The sequence below is a fragment of the Trifolium pratense genome, linkage group LG5, assembly GCF_020283565.1.
Source record: "Trifolium pratense cultivar HEN17-A07 linkage group LG5, ARS_RC_1.1, whole genome shotgun sequence".
NCBI classification, from domain to species: domain Eukaryota; kingdom Viridiplantae; phylum Streptophyta; class Magnoliopsida; order Fabales; family Fabaceae; genus Trifolium; species Trifolium pratense.
Genome location: NC_060063.1, coordinates 41,216,617 through 41,233,653, shown reverse-complemented (window position 1 = coordinate 41,233,653; position 17,037 = coordinate 41,216,617). Strand labels below are relative to the sequence as shown.

The window sequence follows — 17,037 nt, the reverse complement described above, 5'->3', positions numbered from 1 at the left end:
AAATGGTGTAATTATGGGTGAACAGCAAAAGTGGGTGACATTATACATTTTTTTATGGGTGACATAAACATTATACATTTTATACCATAAAATATAGCCCTTTCAAACACGTTTTCAGCCATAATTTGTGCTAGAATTGGCTTAGTAGTATATTCTTGGACAAAATGATTATATCCTCAACCCTAATGATGGTGTAATTTTAACTTTTTGGAGAAAACCTTTAACTCTGTTTTCCTCTATATGATTTTCCATTAAAATGGAAGTGCATTGGACCATAATTCTTTCTTTTACCAAAAAATAATAATTCTGTTTTCTAACTCAAGCACTAAAGAATTTGTAAATTTTTGAGACCGAAAGAAGACTAATTAATTGGATACATTGATTACATCCCAATGGTTCCCACATCTTCACTTTGATGGATAAAGATTCAACTTCAACAGCCTATGTGCTCTCATTTGTAGCACCGATATAAAGTATAAACCTATGAGGGATACTCATAAGAGGGTTTTCAGCTATGTGATCATTATATATTTTTTGGGAGATTCTATGGTGCAGTCCTGTTTTGGACTGTTTTGGTGCAGTCCATTTAATTGACCAATAGAATATCAATTAATTCCACATCAGCGCAAGTTCATGGTGAATCTTAGAAGTTTTTTATTTATTGCACATCAGTCCCTCATTTAGTTAATAATAATTTACAAAATGGAAATTAATGTGAGTAAAAACGGAAAAAATTCCTCACAGTTAATAATAATCTTATGAAATTAATGTGAGTAATTGTCAAAGAGAAAAAAAGGGAAAAAAACATTGAAGACATGATGACCAAAACAGATGTTTTGGATATTACTAATAATAACTGTGAGCAAGATTCTTTAAAGGTGATTGGATAATAAAAGTGAAAACGAAAAAAAAGAAACAAAAAGTCTAACTCATCATAAGATTTCAAATAAATCGAGTAACATTAACAGTTGATATGGTGAAATTAGTCATCGTCAGTTGTGGCATATGCGGCGGTGGCAATATCTAGTTTTCAAGTTTTGAAAATTTTAAGTTTTTTGTCGTAGATGATTTGAATCAAAATTAAAATCATAATTGTATTGCAAATGGTTTTTGTGATGTTTATGGGTAACTAATCGTTACTTTCAACATCTAAATGAACTTGAAACGGCCGGGTCTAACGCTAGAGATTGCAAATCTGAAACGGGTCAAAGTAACCCGACTGAAGGTCGAAGATTAAGATTTATTTAATTTAATATATTTTTATTAACTCTTCGTTTATAAAAATCACATAATGTATTTGTCAGCACAACTTATCCTTCAAAATTCAGAAGGACAAAAAAATAAAAATGTTTCTGGCACCAACAGATTTTGAAGCCGCATGCTCTGGACAATAGATGAATACTTAACCGTTGGGTTATGGTAAACATGTTTTAATTGTTGCACTCCGTCGGGTATATAATTCGATTTATCTGGCTGTAATAGTTGTCATTTTAATAATTTTATTTATCTACTATTAATATATTAAAATCGATTACCATCAAAGTTACTAATTTATCCTTATTACTTTTAACCATGTTGCAAGGTTTATATCATTCATTGTAATTTCACTATATATATATATATATATATATATATATATATATATATATATATATATATATATATATATATATATATATATATATATATATAAAGAATAAAAGATAAATACAAATAAATGATTTGCTTAAAAATATAAACAAAACATATTATAGATTAGAACAAAATAGAATAATTCATACTCAAAAAAATAGCAACAAAACAGATTAATACGATCAACTCAATAATCTATTAAAAGAAAAAGAGAATAAAATAGTCAATAAAAAAATTATAGAAAAAATAAAATGAATATGCATAAAATTAGGAATATAGAAATAGAAACATAATAGTAAAAAGAAAAAATAGAAACATAAACAATATTTTTCATCAAAAATAAAAATAAACAATATACTATTAACTAATAATAATAATGATAATATAATAAAGTTAATTACTATCAAATTTAATAAATTATCCTAAATATTCCTAATCAAATTTCTAAATTTTTATTAAAAAATATACACAGGACTGTTATTTGTGAGAGATATATAAAAAATTGGATAATTTATCATTGATAATTATAATCAAATTTATTCATTTAATAAGTTTTACAAAAAATATCACAAAAGTTTCACTTATATTTTAACAATATTATATAAAAAAATTTTAAATATTTTATTATAAATAAATTTTATACCATAATATAATGGTCCCGTGTAAATTTAATAGTAATTAACTTTATTGTATTATTATTAATATTTAATAGTATATTGTTTCTATTTCTATATTCATATTTTTATGCATATTCATCTTATGTTTTCTATAATTTTTTTATTGACTATTTTATTCATTTTTATTTTTTATTATAGAATTGACTATTTTATTTTTAACTAACGACCAGACAAGGAGCGTTCCGCGCCTGTCTGTGTTATGGTGTGTTTGTTAATAAAATATTTTGTTATAATGAGTTTGTTAATAAAAGATTTTTTGTCCTAAAAAAAGCCATGTCTTATGTTATGGTGAGTTTGTTAATAAAAAAAATTTGCTGCTAAAAAAAATAAAATCAAGGGAATTGTTGGTATTATGAAAAGTCTACGCCAATTTTTTTTGTGTGCTCTTTATATCTACCAGCGGCCAAACAGGGCGCGTTCCGCGCTTGTTTGTGTCTATTATTCAATATTTAAGGTTATCATTATATTAATATAGAAAATTTATTTATAATAAAATATTTAAATTTGTTATAAAATATTTTTAAATATAAGTGAAACTATTGCGTTATTTTTTGTAAAACTTATTTATTCAATTTTTTATGTTTAAGTGACAAATAATAGTCCCGTATATATTTCTTAACACTAAAAAATTAGAAATTTTATTAGGAATATCTATGTTAATTTAGGAAATTTTATATTAATTAACTTTATTTTATTATTTTTAATAGTTAGTACTCCCTCCGTCCCAAAACTTTAGTCTTTTTGGAGTTTTGCACGGAGATTAAAAAATGATAAGGAAAATCATTTTTACCTTTACTTTATTAAGAAAGAAAAAATATATTTAATTAATGTTTTAACTTTTGTAAGTGTACAAATGGTAAAGTATCACTAAATATACATTGGTTTCTTAAAAGGACTAAAGTTTAGGGACAAAATTAAAAAACTAAAAAAACTAAAGATTTAGGACGGAGGGAGTAGTAAACTTGGTAGTAATATTATTTATTTTATTTTATTTTTTATGAAAAATATGGTTTTGATAAAAAATATTGTTTATGTTTATTATTATTTTTTAATATAGTTATCGTTTATATTTCTATTTCTTTATTCCTATTTTTATGTATTCAATTTATTTTTTCTATATTCTTTCCATAATTTATTTTTATTGAATAAACTCTCTAATCTTTTTATTGTTTTTTTTTGTTTCTCTTTTTATGCATAGATTCCTATATAATTTTTTTTTGTACTCATCTTGTTCTTTCTATATTTTCAGTATATATTTTTTTTTGCATTTATCTTATATTCTTTCTATATATTTTTTTATATTTTTTTTAGTAAAATTACAATGAATGATATAAAACTTGCAACATGGTTAAAAGTAATAAGGATAAATTAGTAACTTTGTGGTAATCAATTTTAATATATTAGTAGTAAATTGTTGAGTTGATCGTATTCATCTCTTTTGTTGCTATTTATGTGTATCATTTTTTTATTGTATTTATTATATTCTTTTTATAATTTTTTAATATATTTTTTAAAGTGAGATTGTTGAGTTGAACTACTCTATGTCCTTGTTATTTTTTTAATTCAGTATTATTATAAAAAAAATAAAAAAAAAAACTAATACTACAAAACTGAATACTTTTTTTTTGGTTCATACAAAATTGAATACTTTTTTTTTTTTGGTCTTACAAAATTGAATACTTTATCTCCTTGTTTTAATTGATTTTTAGTTTTTTACGAGAGATGTGTTATTTGAACTACACTTTTCAAACAAATATACCACAACATGGCCAATTTTGTCATTTCAATTTTAAAAATAAGGGCTTTTTTTTGGTAAAAACAGCTTTTTCTTCTTCCATCAATTTTTTTTTTCTTTCTTTGTTCCCTACAAAAATGGAGGCATGGAGCTGCCCAACTTTCTTCATCCACTGTCCACACCGCCACCACTGTTCACACCACCACCCTCATCGTTGTTGACTGTAGTTGTCAAAATCGGATTTTGATCCCAAAACAAGAACAGTACTAGTTTCAAGATCTGATTTTGATTTCATCCTTTCTTCCCCTTGCTTGATTCCATCTGCAAAAATTACAGCAAAAACTGATAAGGAACCAAATCAAAATCAATTAATAGGTGTTGACTCTATGATAAATAAGGACGAGAAATCTGCTAAAAGGGAGGATATTAGGATTGCAACAAATGGAAACAAATCCCTTAAATGACAGCTAGTAACCAATATGCTATAGTCAAGGCAATAATCATGGGATAACAACATAGAGATATGCTTAATGTTCTCCTATTTTTCATGTATAAATTGTACTCTTTGACATAATAATAAAACATCGCTTCTGCAATTCTCTTTATGGTAGCAGAGCTTGTAAACCTGCAAGCCAAAAACACCATGTCATCAAGCAGTACCACCAACACATCCCTCCCAAAAACAGAACCAGAGCTAACAATCCAATCATTCCACCAATGTTCAAGTTTTATCTCCATGAAACTGAACCCAAACAACTTCATATTGTGGCGCAATCAAATCACACCTTTAATTCGAAGTCTCGGTGTTCTCCACCATCTCTTATGTGAAGAAAAACCAGAAGAGGAAGTTAAAGGTGATACAGGTGAAAAGAGTCCAAATCCAAACTATTCTAAGTGGATCACCAATGATGGTCTCCTGTGTTCGTGGCTACTTGGAACCATGAAGGAAGAAGTGCTGACCATAATTGATGGTGATACTGCGTATGAGATCTGGACCTCCATTGAAGAACAACTACTGCCGGCCACGATTGAGAAGGCGCGAAGTTTGAAAAACATGCTGATGACAATCAAAAAGGGGTCACGAACCCTTGATGAATACCTTCGAGAGTTCAAATCAATTTGTGACAATCTTGCTGCTATAAAAGAACCAGTTTCTGACCAAGACAAAGTTTTTCAGTTTGCTTATGGCCTTGGATCAAGGTATGAAACTTTTCGTGTTGCTATGCTTACTAAACCACCTTACCCTTCATTTAGTCAGTTTCTAGTAGCTCTCCAAGGACATGAGCAGATACAAAATGTCCGAAAGGATGAAGAAAAGAACTTAATGGAGCATGCCCAAGCTTTCTTTAGCCAAAGAGCACGCGGTCGAGGTCGAAGCGCACGTGGCGGCAGAGGTCACTTTAACTCTCAAGGACGAGGCTTCACTCCTGCAGGTCGATATAATAGACAGCAAAACAACGAGTTCTTCTTTAAGCATAACCGCAACTCAAAGGGAGAAAAATCACGTCCAACTACCCAACCCAATGAGAGTAATAGTGACTGCCAAATTTGTAAGAAACCAAACCATGAAGCTGTTGATTGCTGGTATAGGTATGATTATTCTTATCAATCGGAAGATTTCCCACAAGCTTTTGCTGCTCTTGCTCTCAATGATACAAAGGACCAGTCCTTTATTGTAGATTCTGGAGCTACATCCCACATGATAAATGATGCAGGTAATTTGTCTTATGTTAAGCCTTATCGCGGAAATGATGTAATATATGTGGGTGATGGAAATAGCATACCAATAACACATACCGGTGATGTGAATGTTATTTCAACTACTGGAAACTTAAAATTAAAAGATGTCCTTGTGGTTCCTGACTTAAAGAATAATTTGCTTTCTGTTGGAAAATTTGTTTCTGATAACCATTGTAGTTTTGAATTCACTTCTTCTGGCTTTGTTATTAAGGACCAGAATCAAAGGATGATTGCAAGGGGGCATAAGAAAGGACAATTGTACACGCTTGAAGGAGACTGTCAAGAGGCTCTAAGTGCAATAAGAGGAGGCTCATCTTCCACGGTTTGGCATCAACGACTTGGACACCCAAACTTCAAAATACTATCTTTGTTGAAAGAAAAAATAAAAGTAACACAGTGGGTATCAAAACCTGTTGTTTGTGTTAGTTGTCAAATGGGCAAAAGTTGTAAATTACCATTCCAAAGTTCTAATAAAATTTCAGAATTTCCTCTTGACAAAATTCATTGTGATCTTTGGGGTCCTGCACCTACAGCTTCTAATCAAAATTTTCGATATTATGCACTTTTTATAGATGATTATTCACGGTTCTCTTGGATTTATCCTTTAAAGAAAAAATCTGAATTTTTGAAGTGTTTTTTAAGGTTTCAAAGACTAGTAGAAAATCAACTTGATAGAAAGATTAAGATCTTTCAATGTGATGGGGGAGGAGAATTTAACTCAAATTCTTTTATAAATCATTTGCACACTTGCGGCATTGAGCTTCATGTTTCATGTCCAGGGACGCCAGAACAAAATGGCACTGCAGAACGGAAGCATCGTCACATTGTTGAGATTGGATTAACCATGATGTTTCATGCCAATATTCCATTACCTTTGTGGGTCGAAGTCTTTCTCACAGCAGTTTATTTGATAAACAGGTTGCCTTTATCTACATTGAACAATGAAACCCCATACTTCAAGCTTTTCAAACGACATCCACAGTACAGTGGCTTGCGGGTGATCGGATGTCAGTGCTTTCCTTCACTAAGGTATCAAGGGAAGAATAAGTTTTCTGCAAAAACTTATCCTTGTGTTTTTATAGGATACAGTCCAATGCATAAAGGGTACAGATGTTTAGATCCAAAGACCAAACGTGTTTACATCTCTCGTCATGTTGTCTTTGATGAAACAACTTTCCCTTTCAAGCCATCAAGTGTTGTAGTCTCTCCTCCAAATCTAGAACTCACTGAGTTTCCAAATGTTGATGAATGGTTTGACTCTAAGTTGTGTGCAACATTGTCTACTAGCTCCAGCAGCCAGCTAGTTGATTCCACTTTGGAGGCTAATAAAGATCTTCCAACAGATCAATCAATTCCATATGATGCTAACACATTCTTATTCTGTGATCAAAATTGTTTTACAGGACCTTGTGCACATCCAAGTCAAAATCAAGAAGAAGGACCTGGTGCACATCCAATTCATAACCAAGAAATAGGTGATCACATTCAAACTGAGCAACAATCACAAGAGGTTGTTCCCGAGCAGCAGTTACCAATGGTAGAAAGTGAATTGAACCAAACTGAAACCACTTCTACAATAGAGTTGCGTCGGTCAAGTAGACCGCGTCGGCCACCGTCTTATCTCAAAGATTGTGTTTCTCTTGCTACAGAATCGCCCAAACAATACTCTGAACCAAAAACACTAAAAAGTGCCCTTAAAGATCCTCTTTGGGTTAATGCGATGCAAGAAGAAATTTGTGCTCTACATTCAAACAAGACATGGGAGCTCGTCCCACGACCTACCAATGCTAATGTTGTCGGATCAAAATGGGTCTATCGCATCAAATTCAAGGAAGATGGCTCCATCGACCGCTTCAAGGCAAGGTTAGTTGCAAAGGGCTTTACTCAAGTTCCTGGGATTGATTTTGATGAAACCTTTAGCCCTGTTGTCAAACACACCACCATCTGTTTTGTCATTGCTCTTTCTCTTTCTCTAAATTGGAGTATGAGACAGCTTGATGTAAAAAAATGCTTTTTTACATGGAAAAATCAAGGAGACTGTATTTATGGAGCAACCTCCCGGGTTTGTGAATCCTAAAACACCTAACCATGTTTGCCTATTAAAGAAATCTCTTTATGGGCTAAAACAAGCACCTCGTGCATGGTTTGATCGTTTATCCACTTTCTTGCTCCATCATGGTTTTATTTGTAGTAAAGCGGATTCTTCACTCTTCATCCTCAAAACAAGTTCAGTGACCACACTGATTTTGATATATGTTGATGACATATTAGTTGCGGGCAACAATGATTTATTTATTACAAACCTTGTACAACAACTTGGTCGTGAGTTTGCCATTAAAGACCTTGGGCCTTTGCACTACTTCTTGGGTGTAGAATTCATTCGCTTCAAGGATGGTCTTTTTCTAACTCAACAAAAGTACACTAATGATCTGTTATTGAAAACAAAAATGCTTGGATGTAAATCCATTGCCACACCACAGATTCTTAAAGAAAAGTCATCATCTTCCGATGATATTATTGTTGATGCTACTGAATTTCGCAGCATTGTAGGTGCACTTCAATATTTGACTTTCACTCGTCCAGACATCACCCATGCTGTCAATCGTGCATGTCAACACTTCAGCAAGCCCACTGTGACAGATTTAAAGGCAGTTAAGCGTATTTTGCGCTATCTCAGAGGCACACAAAATTGGGGACTTCGTTACCTCAATAACACTCCACATTCCTTGTATGGGTTTAGTGATGCAGACTGGGCTGGTTGTCCCGTGACAAGACGAAGCACTACAGGTTATTGTGTGTTTCTTGGTGCCAATTGCATCTCTTGGTCCTCTAAGAAGCAACCCACCGTTGCCCGCTCTAGCACCGAAGCAGAATATCGCTCCATGGCTCACACCACTGCTGAACTAACATGGATTACCTATCTTCTTCAAGACATAGATGTTTCTCTCCCTCGTGCTCCACAACTGTTTTGCGATAATATTAGTGCTCTTCATATGTCGGTCAATCCGGTGTTTCATGCTCGCACCAAACATATTGAGCTTGACTACCATTTCGTTCGTGAAAAAGTAGCCATGGGAGCTCTTGTTACTCGCTACACTCCTACATCTTCCCAAATTGCAGATGTCTTCACCAAACCACTAGCAAAGGATTCATTCTTCAAGTTTCGAAGCAAGCTAGGCGTGTATCCCAGTCCACCCACTAGCTTGAGGGGGTATGATAAGGAACCAAATCAAAATCAATTAATAGGTGTTGACTCTATGATAAATAAGGACGAGAAATCTGCTAAAAGGGAGGATATTAGGATTGCAACAAATGGAAACAAATCCCTTAAATGACAGCTAGTAACCAATATGCTATAGTCAAGGCAATAATCATGGGATAACAACATAGAGATATGCTTAATGTTCTCCTATTTTTCATGTATAAATTGTACTCTTTGACATAATAATAAAACACCTCGAAAAGCATAGAGTGAGAGACATCAACAGTGGTCAGAGAGAGTGAGATAAGACGGTCGGAGAGAGAGACACGGCGGCTGGAGAGAAGCTGGTCGGAGAATAAGAGAGAATTGCAGAGAGTAGATACGAAGGAAGGGAAATGAAAAATAAAAAAGAATATGAAGGTATAAATGAACAGGAATGGTATTTGGAAAAAGTTGTTAAGTTAACATTTCTCTTTTTGCAATAACAATTAAAATTTAAAAACAATTTAAAGATTTTGTCAAAAAAAATAAAAAATTTAAAGATTGTGATAACTTTGTAATTTTTAATATGACAGGGACTAAGTTGCAATATTAATAGATATAAAATACATGATAAGTACCACATAAATAGTATGTACCATATAATTTAAAGTGTCATTGACCCAATCAACACCACTTTCTCATTGGCCAAATTTAAGACTGCATCAAAAAAGTCCAAATAAAAAATGTACCATAGAATTTTCCATATTTTTTAGATGAAGTAATAAATATCAGATGAAATTTATATGTATATAATCGTGAGGTTTTGGGTTCGAACCAAATGAAAATGTTCATTTTTATAATATCTTTTGATATTGTTAGTTGAGATAAGACTTACAAAAATCTATTATATATGTATGGTTCCGCTTTTGCAAGAGCCAAAATAGATTTCTAAAGGTTCATAATTTTGACATGTTTGATTGCACTCGAGTAAAAATGATTTTGTCTTTAAAATTTATTCTACCTTGAAGCTAAAATTAGTTTTTTATTTTACAATTGATTTTTGTACTCAAATTTATTCTTCAACTCAATGTATCTAATTTTTTTTTTTTTTTGAAACAATAAAAATAAATTATTTTATCTTCTTTTTTTGGGTCAAATAGTCTAATGGCAAGATATTCATCTCTTGATGTGAATAAGTTGGAGATTTCAAGTTCGAACCACAACTCTGCATATAAAATGCAATATCCTTATCAATTGAGCTTTGCTCACGAAGACTAAATTATTTTATCTTTCGGTCACTTTTTGTCAAATTCAATTTTACAAAATCAATATTTATCACTGCAGAATACAATATCCTTATAATTTCACACCAATTGAACTAATTAAACCCATTCACCGAATTTAGTCCCCACATTTTAAAATCATCCGATTTTGGTAATTTTCTCAAATTTTTGGATTAAAAATGCTGATGCGACATATTTTAAATGACTCGTGCCATACAATTTAATTATGTAAAATTATCAAAATTCATGGAATAACAAAAAAAAAAACTAAAAATTTCAATCTATATATATGATATATCATATGTTTATAGTCCAAAAATATGAAGATAATATATAAAAATTTGATGATTTTAAAATAGAGAGACTAATCGTGTGAGTGAATAAAAATGGAACGACTAAAACTGTAAATAAGCAAAAAAAATGGTTTTTCGAAACTACCAACATGGACAGACTTGTCTATCCACGTGCGTCCTCATATTCTTTTATAAATTATAGTGCATTATAGTTGTGTTCGAAGAAATGTGGGCTCAAAGTTCTTTCTCCTATGTGCCAATTGTTTTTTAGAGATTAAAATCGAGCAATTGTAGAACTTTGGAGATCAAAATCGAGTAATTAAAATTTAAAGGGTCAAAATCAAACAATCGTAAAATTTGAAGAATTAAAATTGCATATAAGCCTTATTTTTTAAATAAATGAGATGGAAGGAAGAAGTACTATCATGATCCTACCATATTTCTGTTTTGTTTTCACAACTATTGGTTTCAGGATCAATTTTAACATCAAATGGTTTTAACATGCTTTAGATCGCATTTGCATTAGACAATTAACAATTAGTATTTTAAAGATTTTTTAAAAACAGCCACAGATCCACACAAATTTTTCACGGCAATAGCGTAGAGAGAGGATAAGGTACAGGCTGTGAACAAGGTTGTTGGCACATGATCATGAAATGTTGTAACAATAAATGTTTGAAAACAGAACACAAACATGTCGGCGGGCAGAGGGAATGCTACAATGAATAATGACCGACAGATAGCAAGGTTTTAGAATGGAAATGGATAGCTTAATCTGTAGTCCTCGCGACACAGAAAACTACTCATTGAAAAAGTAATGTATCTGATCAATAATATATCTGACCGATATATTATTTTTTCAATAAATCTAAAAAGTGTTTTTTGCTTATGAGTTATGCGTGTATTAGTAGAATGTTAGTATTAATTTCAAATCTCTATCGGATATTTTTTGTTTAAAAGTTTCCACCACTTTTAATTATTATTAACTTTCCTGACTAATCATCCTTACTATTGAATATCTTTAAAATTGGAGAGAAAATATTAAAAGAATTTCGAATCAGGATTTCATGCTGTGAACAATTCACGTAGTTTCATGCGGTTATAAATCTGAACCGTTAATTTTAGATCAGACGATCTAAATCAACCGACTATTCGGATTAGACGGTTGAGAACTCTAACTATGACGTAGTTAGAGCAGGAAATCCGAAGAATTTGAGCCAAACACTGCTTTCTTTCCACCAACCTGCAGTCTCTCTGTTGTGGATATGAATTTTTTATTAAACAATATGCAATGCATGCTCAAAAAATGCAAAAAGAAAAAAAAATCCTTATCATGAACATCTAGAATAAGGAGGTATACTTACTTACACATATCATCATTTCAACTATCCCAAATTTATTCCCCTAAATCCTTATACCTTATATACATATTTTTGCTGTTAAAAAACAAAATCCCAATTTTTTGGGTCTTTGACATTAATTTAACGGGCACAATACCAAAATTAGTCCTTAGATCTAAAATTTGGGATCCTCTATTGTCTCTGCAGTCAGAGTGTAGTCAGTAAAATCATCCAACAACGATCTCTGACTGCAGAGATAGCTTACTGAAGAGGATCCAAATGGAAATATATATATATATATATATGAAACTAAATAAATAATAAAAGAATCAAATTAAATATATGCAATTGAGGCATGAATAAGACTAATTCTGATTGATTAACTAATCTGCATATTACATAAACTATGTGAAATTATGAACAAAAAAGCATCAATGAACAATAGGGAAACTTTCAGTGATACTAGAAGGAAGAATCATATAAAGAATAGCTACAATTACATCAGAGAAACTTTGTATAAGACCAACCATAGATTCTCCAAAAGGCTTAACCTGTTTTTGCTGATTCTGATTAATACTATGGTCAATGATTTTGCTTCTACAAAGAGGACATGTAGTATTATTCTTCAACCAAACACCAATACAATCAGAATGATATCTATGATTACATAAAGGTAATAATCTAACTTTTTCTCCTTTACACATTTGGCTTAAACAAACTGAACAACATTCACTTTCACTTTGATCTATTTCCTTCATTGAATTACCAACATAGAAATGATTATTGTTGTAGAGTTTATGAAGAATCTTGAATATGTTTTCTTGAAATGAATTTGCCATGAATGCAATCATTGTGAAGAATTTTAGGATGGTTTTTGTTGACATGTTTGGTTTTGTGGAGCTAAGAGAAAAGGGAAGAGGTGGAGATATCAAAATTGAACATTTAATTACTTATATATATATATATATATATATATATATATATATATATATATATATATAAAAAATATAATATGTCAAGTGAACCTTATATATTTATTATTATAAAGTAAGAAAAACTTTGGTTTAAGAATATTCTAACTTGGTTGTTGGGGTAAGGATGCTAAATCATATGTGTATTAGATTAAATATGACTTAAAGACTTAAAACATGGAAATTGTGGAGTGTTAAAATATGTTATTATTGTTGTCACTATCATTGGGGTGGATTCTAGCATGGGGGACCTAGACATGTCTCCTATTGGTGGGAGATTAACTTCTAGCCGTGTGATGGATTGAAAAACACTTAAGTGGCTGTAATGCAGTATAGGCAACCTACTGCTACAGTACAATAGCAGGTTTTTTATATTTAATTTATTATTTTACTTTAATAATCTATTTCACTTTTTTTTTATACATCTACCAAAAAAATCACGGGCAAACATGGAAGAAAATGTCAGCAATTCCAGGTTCATCTCCCCCACCCCACCTCCCCATCCTCCTGGTCCTATACTAACCATGGAAGAAGATGAACAAACCCATAAAAAATTTTGTGCTAGTTAACAATAACTTAGATAACCGAGTTCGACAAACATAAATCTCAAAGAACTGGGGCAAAAAATTTGTTGTCGTCATATACTCTTGTTCTGCACTATCATTGTTGTTGTGTTCACCTTCCTTTCCCATTTCACAACAAATTGATTATTTCAAACAAATCACTCAAAGAAGACACAAATTCTTCCCCTCATCAACATAGATCTGATTCATTTTCTTTTTATTTCCACGTTTTGAGACTTTTTTTTTTATTTTATAAGCTCCACGTTTTGAGACTTGTTGTTTAATATGAGTTTGAAGATATTATTATTGAAAATACACTTGGAAATCATTGGAAATATACTTTGTATGATTTAAAAACTTGTAAACATTAAGTTCAGTGTTAAAAAATGTCCAGAGCGAACCGGGTTTGAACAAGGTATCCGGATCATATTTTAACCCGGCTGAAGGTTGAAGAAGACCAAAAATTAATAAGTACAACTTATTTTCGTCCCTAATTATAAAACTTTGTTTGACCACTGCATGTATGTCAATATACAATTTAATTTTGATCACTAATATCTTTAACTTTCTATTAGTAAAAATTATAAAAATTAAAATTTTGAAAATACTCATCAAAACAAATTGAACAATATCTTATATGTTAATATTTAAATTTATATATTGTTGAAATTCCAACTCTTAAATTGTTTTTTTTTTTTTAAGAAGCTAAATTAGCCCACTCAAATTGACAACTTTTAATTGATTTTTAGTTCAATTAGGTGAGATTGAATGGTCTGAATGAGAAAATTTGTTTTAAAAATTATTTAAAATTTGAATTCTTTAGTCACAATTAGTAGAATTAGTTGAAACTTGACGATTTTTTCATAGAGATTAGGTTTCTTAAGTCACAGTTAGTCAAACTAGTTAAGACTTAACTATTAGATTGTCGAAATTCCAACTCATAATTGACTTTTAGTCCAATTAGATGAGATTGAACAATTTGATTGAAAAAATTTGAATTCGTTAATCATAATCAATCAAATTAGTTGAGACTTGAGGATCATTTAGAGAAACTATATTTCTTATAAGTCACAACTAGTCAAACTAGTTTAGATTGAACCGTTAGATTGCCGAAATTCTAATTCCTAAATGATTGTTAGCCTAGTTAGATGAGATTGAACGGTCTATTTGAGAAAATTTGAATTATTTAGTCACAATTAGTCTAATTGATTAAGACTTGAGAATCATTTTATATAAATTGGAGTTCTCAAGTCATAGTTAAAAAAACTAGTTTAGATTGAATCGTTAAATTGTCGAAATTCCAATTTCTGATTGATTGTTAGTCTAGTTAGGTGAGGTTGAACAGTCTGATTGAGAAAATTTGAATTTTTAAGTCACACAATTAGTCAAACTAGTTTAGATTGAACTGTTAGATTGTTATTCCAATTCCTAGCTAATTGATTGTTAGTCTAGTTATATGAGATTGAACGGTCTGATTGAGAAAATTTGGATTCTTTAGTCACAATCAGTTCAATTAGTTGAGATTTGAGGATCATCTGATATAAATTACGTTTCTTAAGTCACGGTTACTCAAACTAGTTTTATTTAAATTATTAAATTGTCAAAATTCGAATTCCTAATTTATTGCTAGTTAAACCGAGTGAGACTCAATATCCTGATTGAGAAAATTTAGATTATTTGATCTCAATAAGTCCAATTAGTTGCGACTTGCAGTCATTTCATAGGAACTAGATTTTTTAAGTTACAATTAGGCGAATTATTCATGTTTAACCGTTGCATTGTCAAATTCCGAATTCTTAATTGATTGTTAGTCCAATTAGGTCAGATTGAATTGTGTGATTGAGAAAATTTGGATTCATTTGTCATAGCCAATCAGATTAGTCGAGACCTGACGTTAACTTCATAGGAACTAGGTTTCTCGAGTCACAATTAATTAAACTAATTTAGGCTGAACCGTTAAATTGCCAAAATTCAAACTCCTAATTAATCGTTACTCCAATTATGTGAGGTTGAACAATTTAATTGAGAAATTTTGTATTTCATGACCAAAGTCATTTCAATTAGTTGAGCTCGATGATCATTTCATTGGACTCAAACCATCAAACTAAATCGGTCATTTACACAACTGAAGTATACCCCTATTATGCCCGAGTTTTAAACGAAGCTTGAAAAACAAGCCTCAAATATTCAGTATATAAATATGAGTCATACTAATATATTTTAATTTTTTTTTTTATTGAAAACATTTATACATTGGACATAATTTACATTAAAGGCCAACATAATTTTTTGAGGCCAAGTATTCTATATTCTCTTAGACGGAATAATGCTTACAAAAAAAATAAAATAGACAGAATAATTTAAAAAAAAAATAGAGGTAATAAAAATGGCAAAAACGAGACTCGAAACATGACCCTTATGTTAATGGAGAGTAACCTTATCCACTAAGCTAAAGTTTGCTAGTGGTAATGTCTTTATACCGACTATATATATACGCTTACGTTATTAATTTTTTTGACAAAAATGTGTTGTCTTCAACCTCCAGCCGGGTCTAAACAGACCCGTTGACCCATATTAAAACCCGACTTTTCTGGACATTTTTAACACTAAAATTAATGTTTAAAATCGCATAAATCTTACGAAATCTATTTTCATATGATTTTCCAAACTTCTTTTCAATAAAGAATACCTTAAAACTTAAATCTAAAAACAAATCTCAAATTTAGATATTGTACAAGGAGGATAGAGACCTCAATGTTTTTTTTTTTTTTTGCGTTCATAGGATTCAATGACAAATTTGATAGACTTCCAAAATAATTCTAGAAGGAAAATGAAAGAACGAGGAAGAGACGGAAATAAATTATGTTTTAACTAGAATATTGAAAATTTTATAACCAGAATATTTGTAAATAAATTATGTTTTAAAAATATATATAAATAGTATTTTTTATTACCGGCTCCACTTGTTATAACAAGTATTTTAGCTCTCCCACATGTGGGAGACATGTTTAAGTGTCCCATGCTAGAATCCACCCTATCCATGGTGGTTCTATTTGAGCCTGCTTTATTAGGCACGCATACAATGTTTGTTGGGCTGCTTATAAATTTTAGGGTATCCCAAATACTCTCTTGGCTTAAATACAGTTTTGATCCCCCTATTTTAAATTTTGTTGAAGTTTTGGTCCCCTTATTTCAAAAACCAACTTTTTAGTCCCCCTATTTTAAATTTTTTGTACTTTTGGTCTTCCACTTCATTTTGAATCAATTTTCATGATGTGGCAGATGACACATGGAAACTACATTGGGAAACAATGAACGATTTCCTGATTGAAAAACATGAAAAAATTTCTTGTTCACATTAGTGAGATTTTTGGTTACGAGGAGTTAAGTGGAAGAAATGGAGAAATGTTTTGGTGGGGTTGGTGATGAAGTTGAATAAATTTGGATTTTTTTTTTTGTTGATAGACGAATAAATTTGAATTTGAAGAAGAGAGGATGAACACAACTATGATGGTGAAAAATTCTATGAAAAATAGGGATTTTTGTGATTAATCTCTTTTAATTTATTTATTTAATATTTTATTAATCCAACTAATTATTTATTTACTGTAATCAAAAC

At 30.8% G+C, this 17,037-nt stretch overlaps 1 protein-coding gene across 1 annotated transcript; it reads right to left on the bottom strand.

Moving 5' to 3' along the window:
- Positions 1-12,232: 12,232 nt before the first annotated feature.
- On the bottom strand, positions 12,233-12,823 carry LOC123883175 (RING-H2 finger protein ATL16-like). Its single transcript, XM_045931912.1, has one exon. The coding sequence runs from the start codon at positions 12,766-12,768 to the stop codon at positions 12,316-12,318; it is 453 nt and encodes a 150-aa protein (XP_045787868.1). The 5' UTR covers positions 12,769-12,823; the 3' UTR covers positions 12,233-12,315.
- Between the last annotated feature and the right edge of the window lie 4,214 nt (positions 12,824-17,037).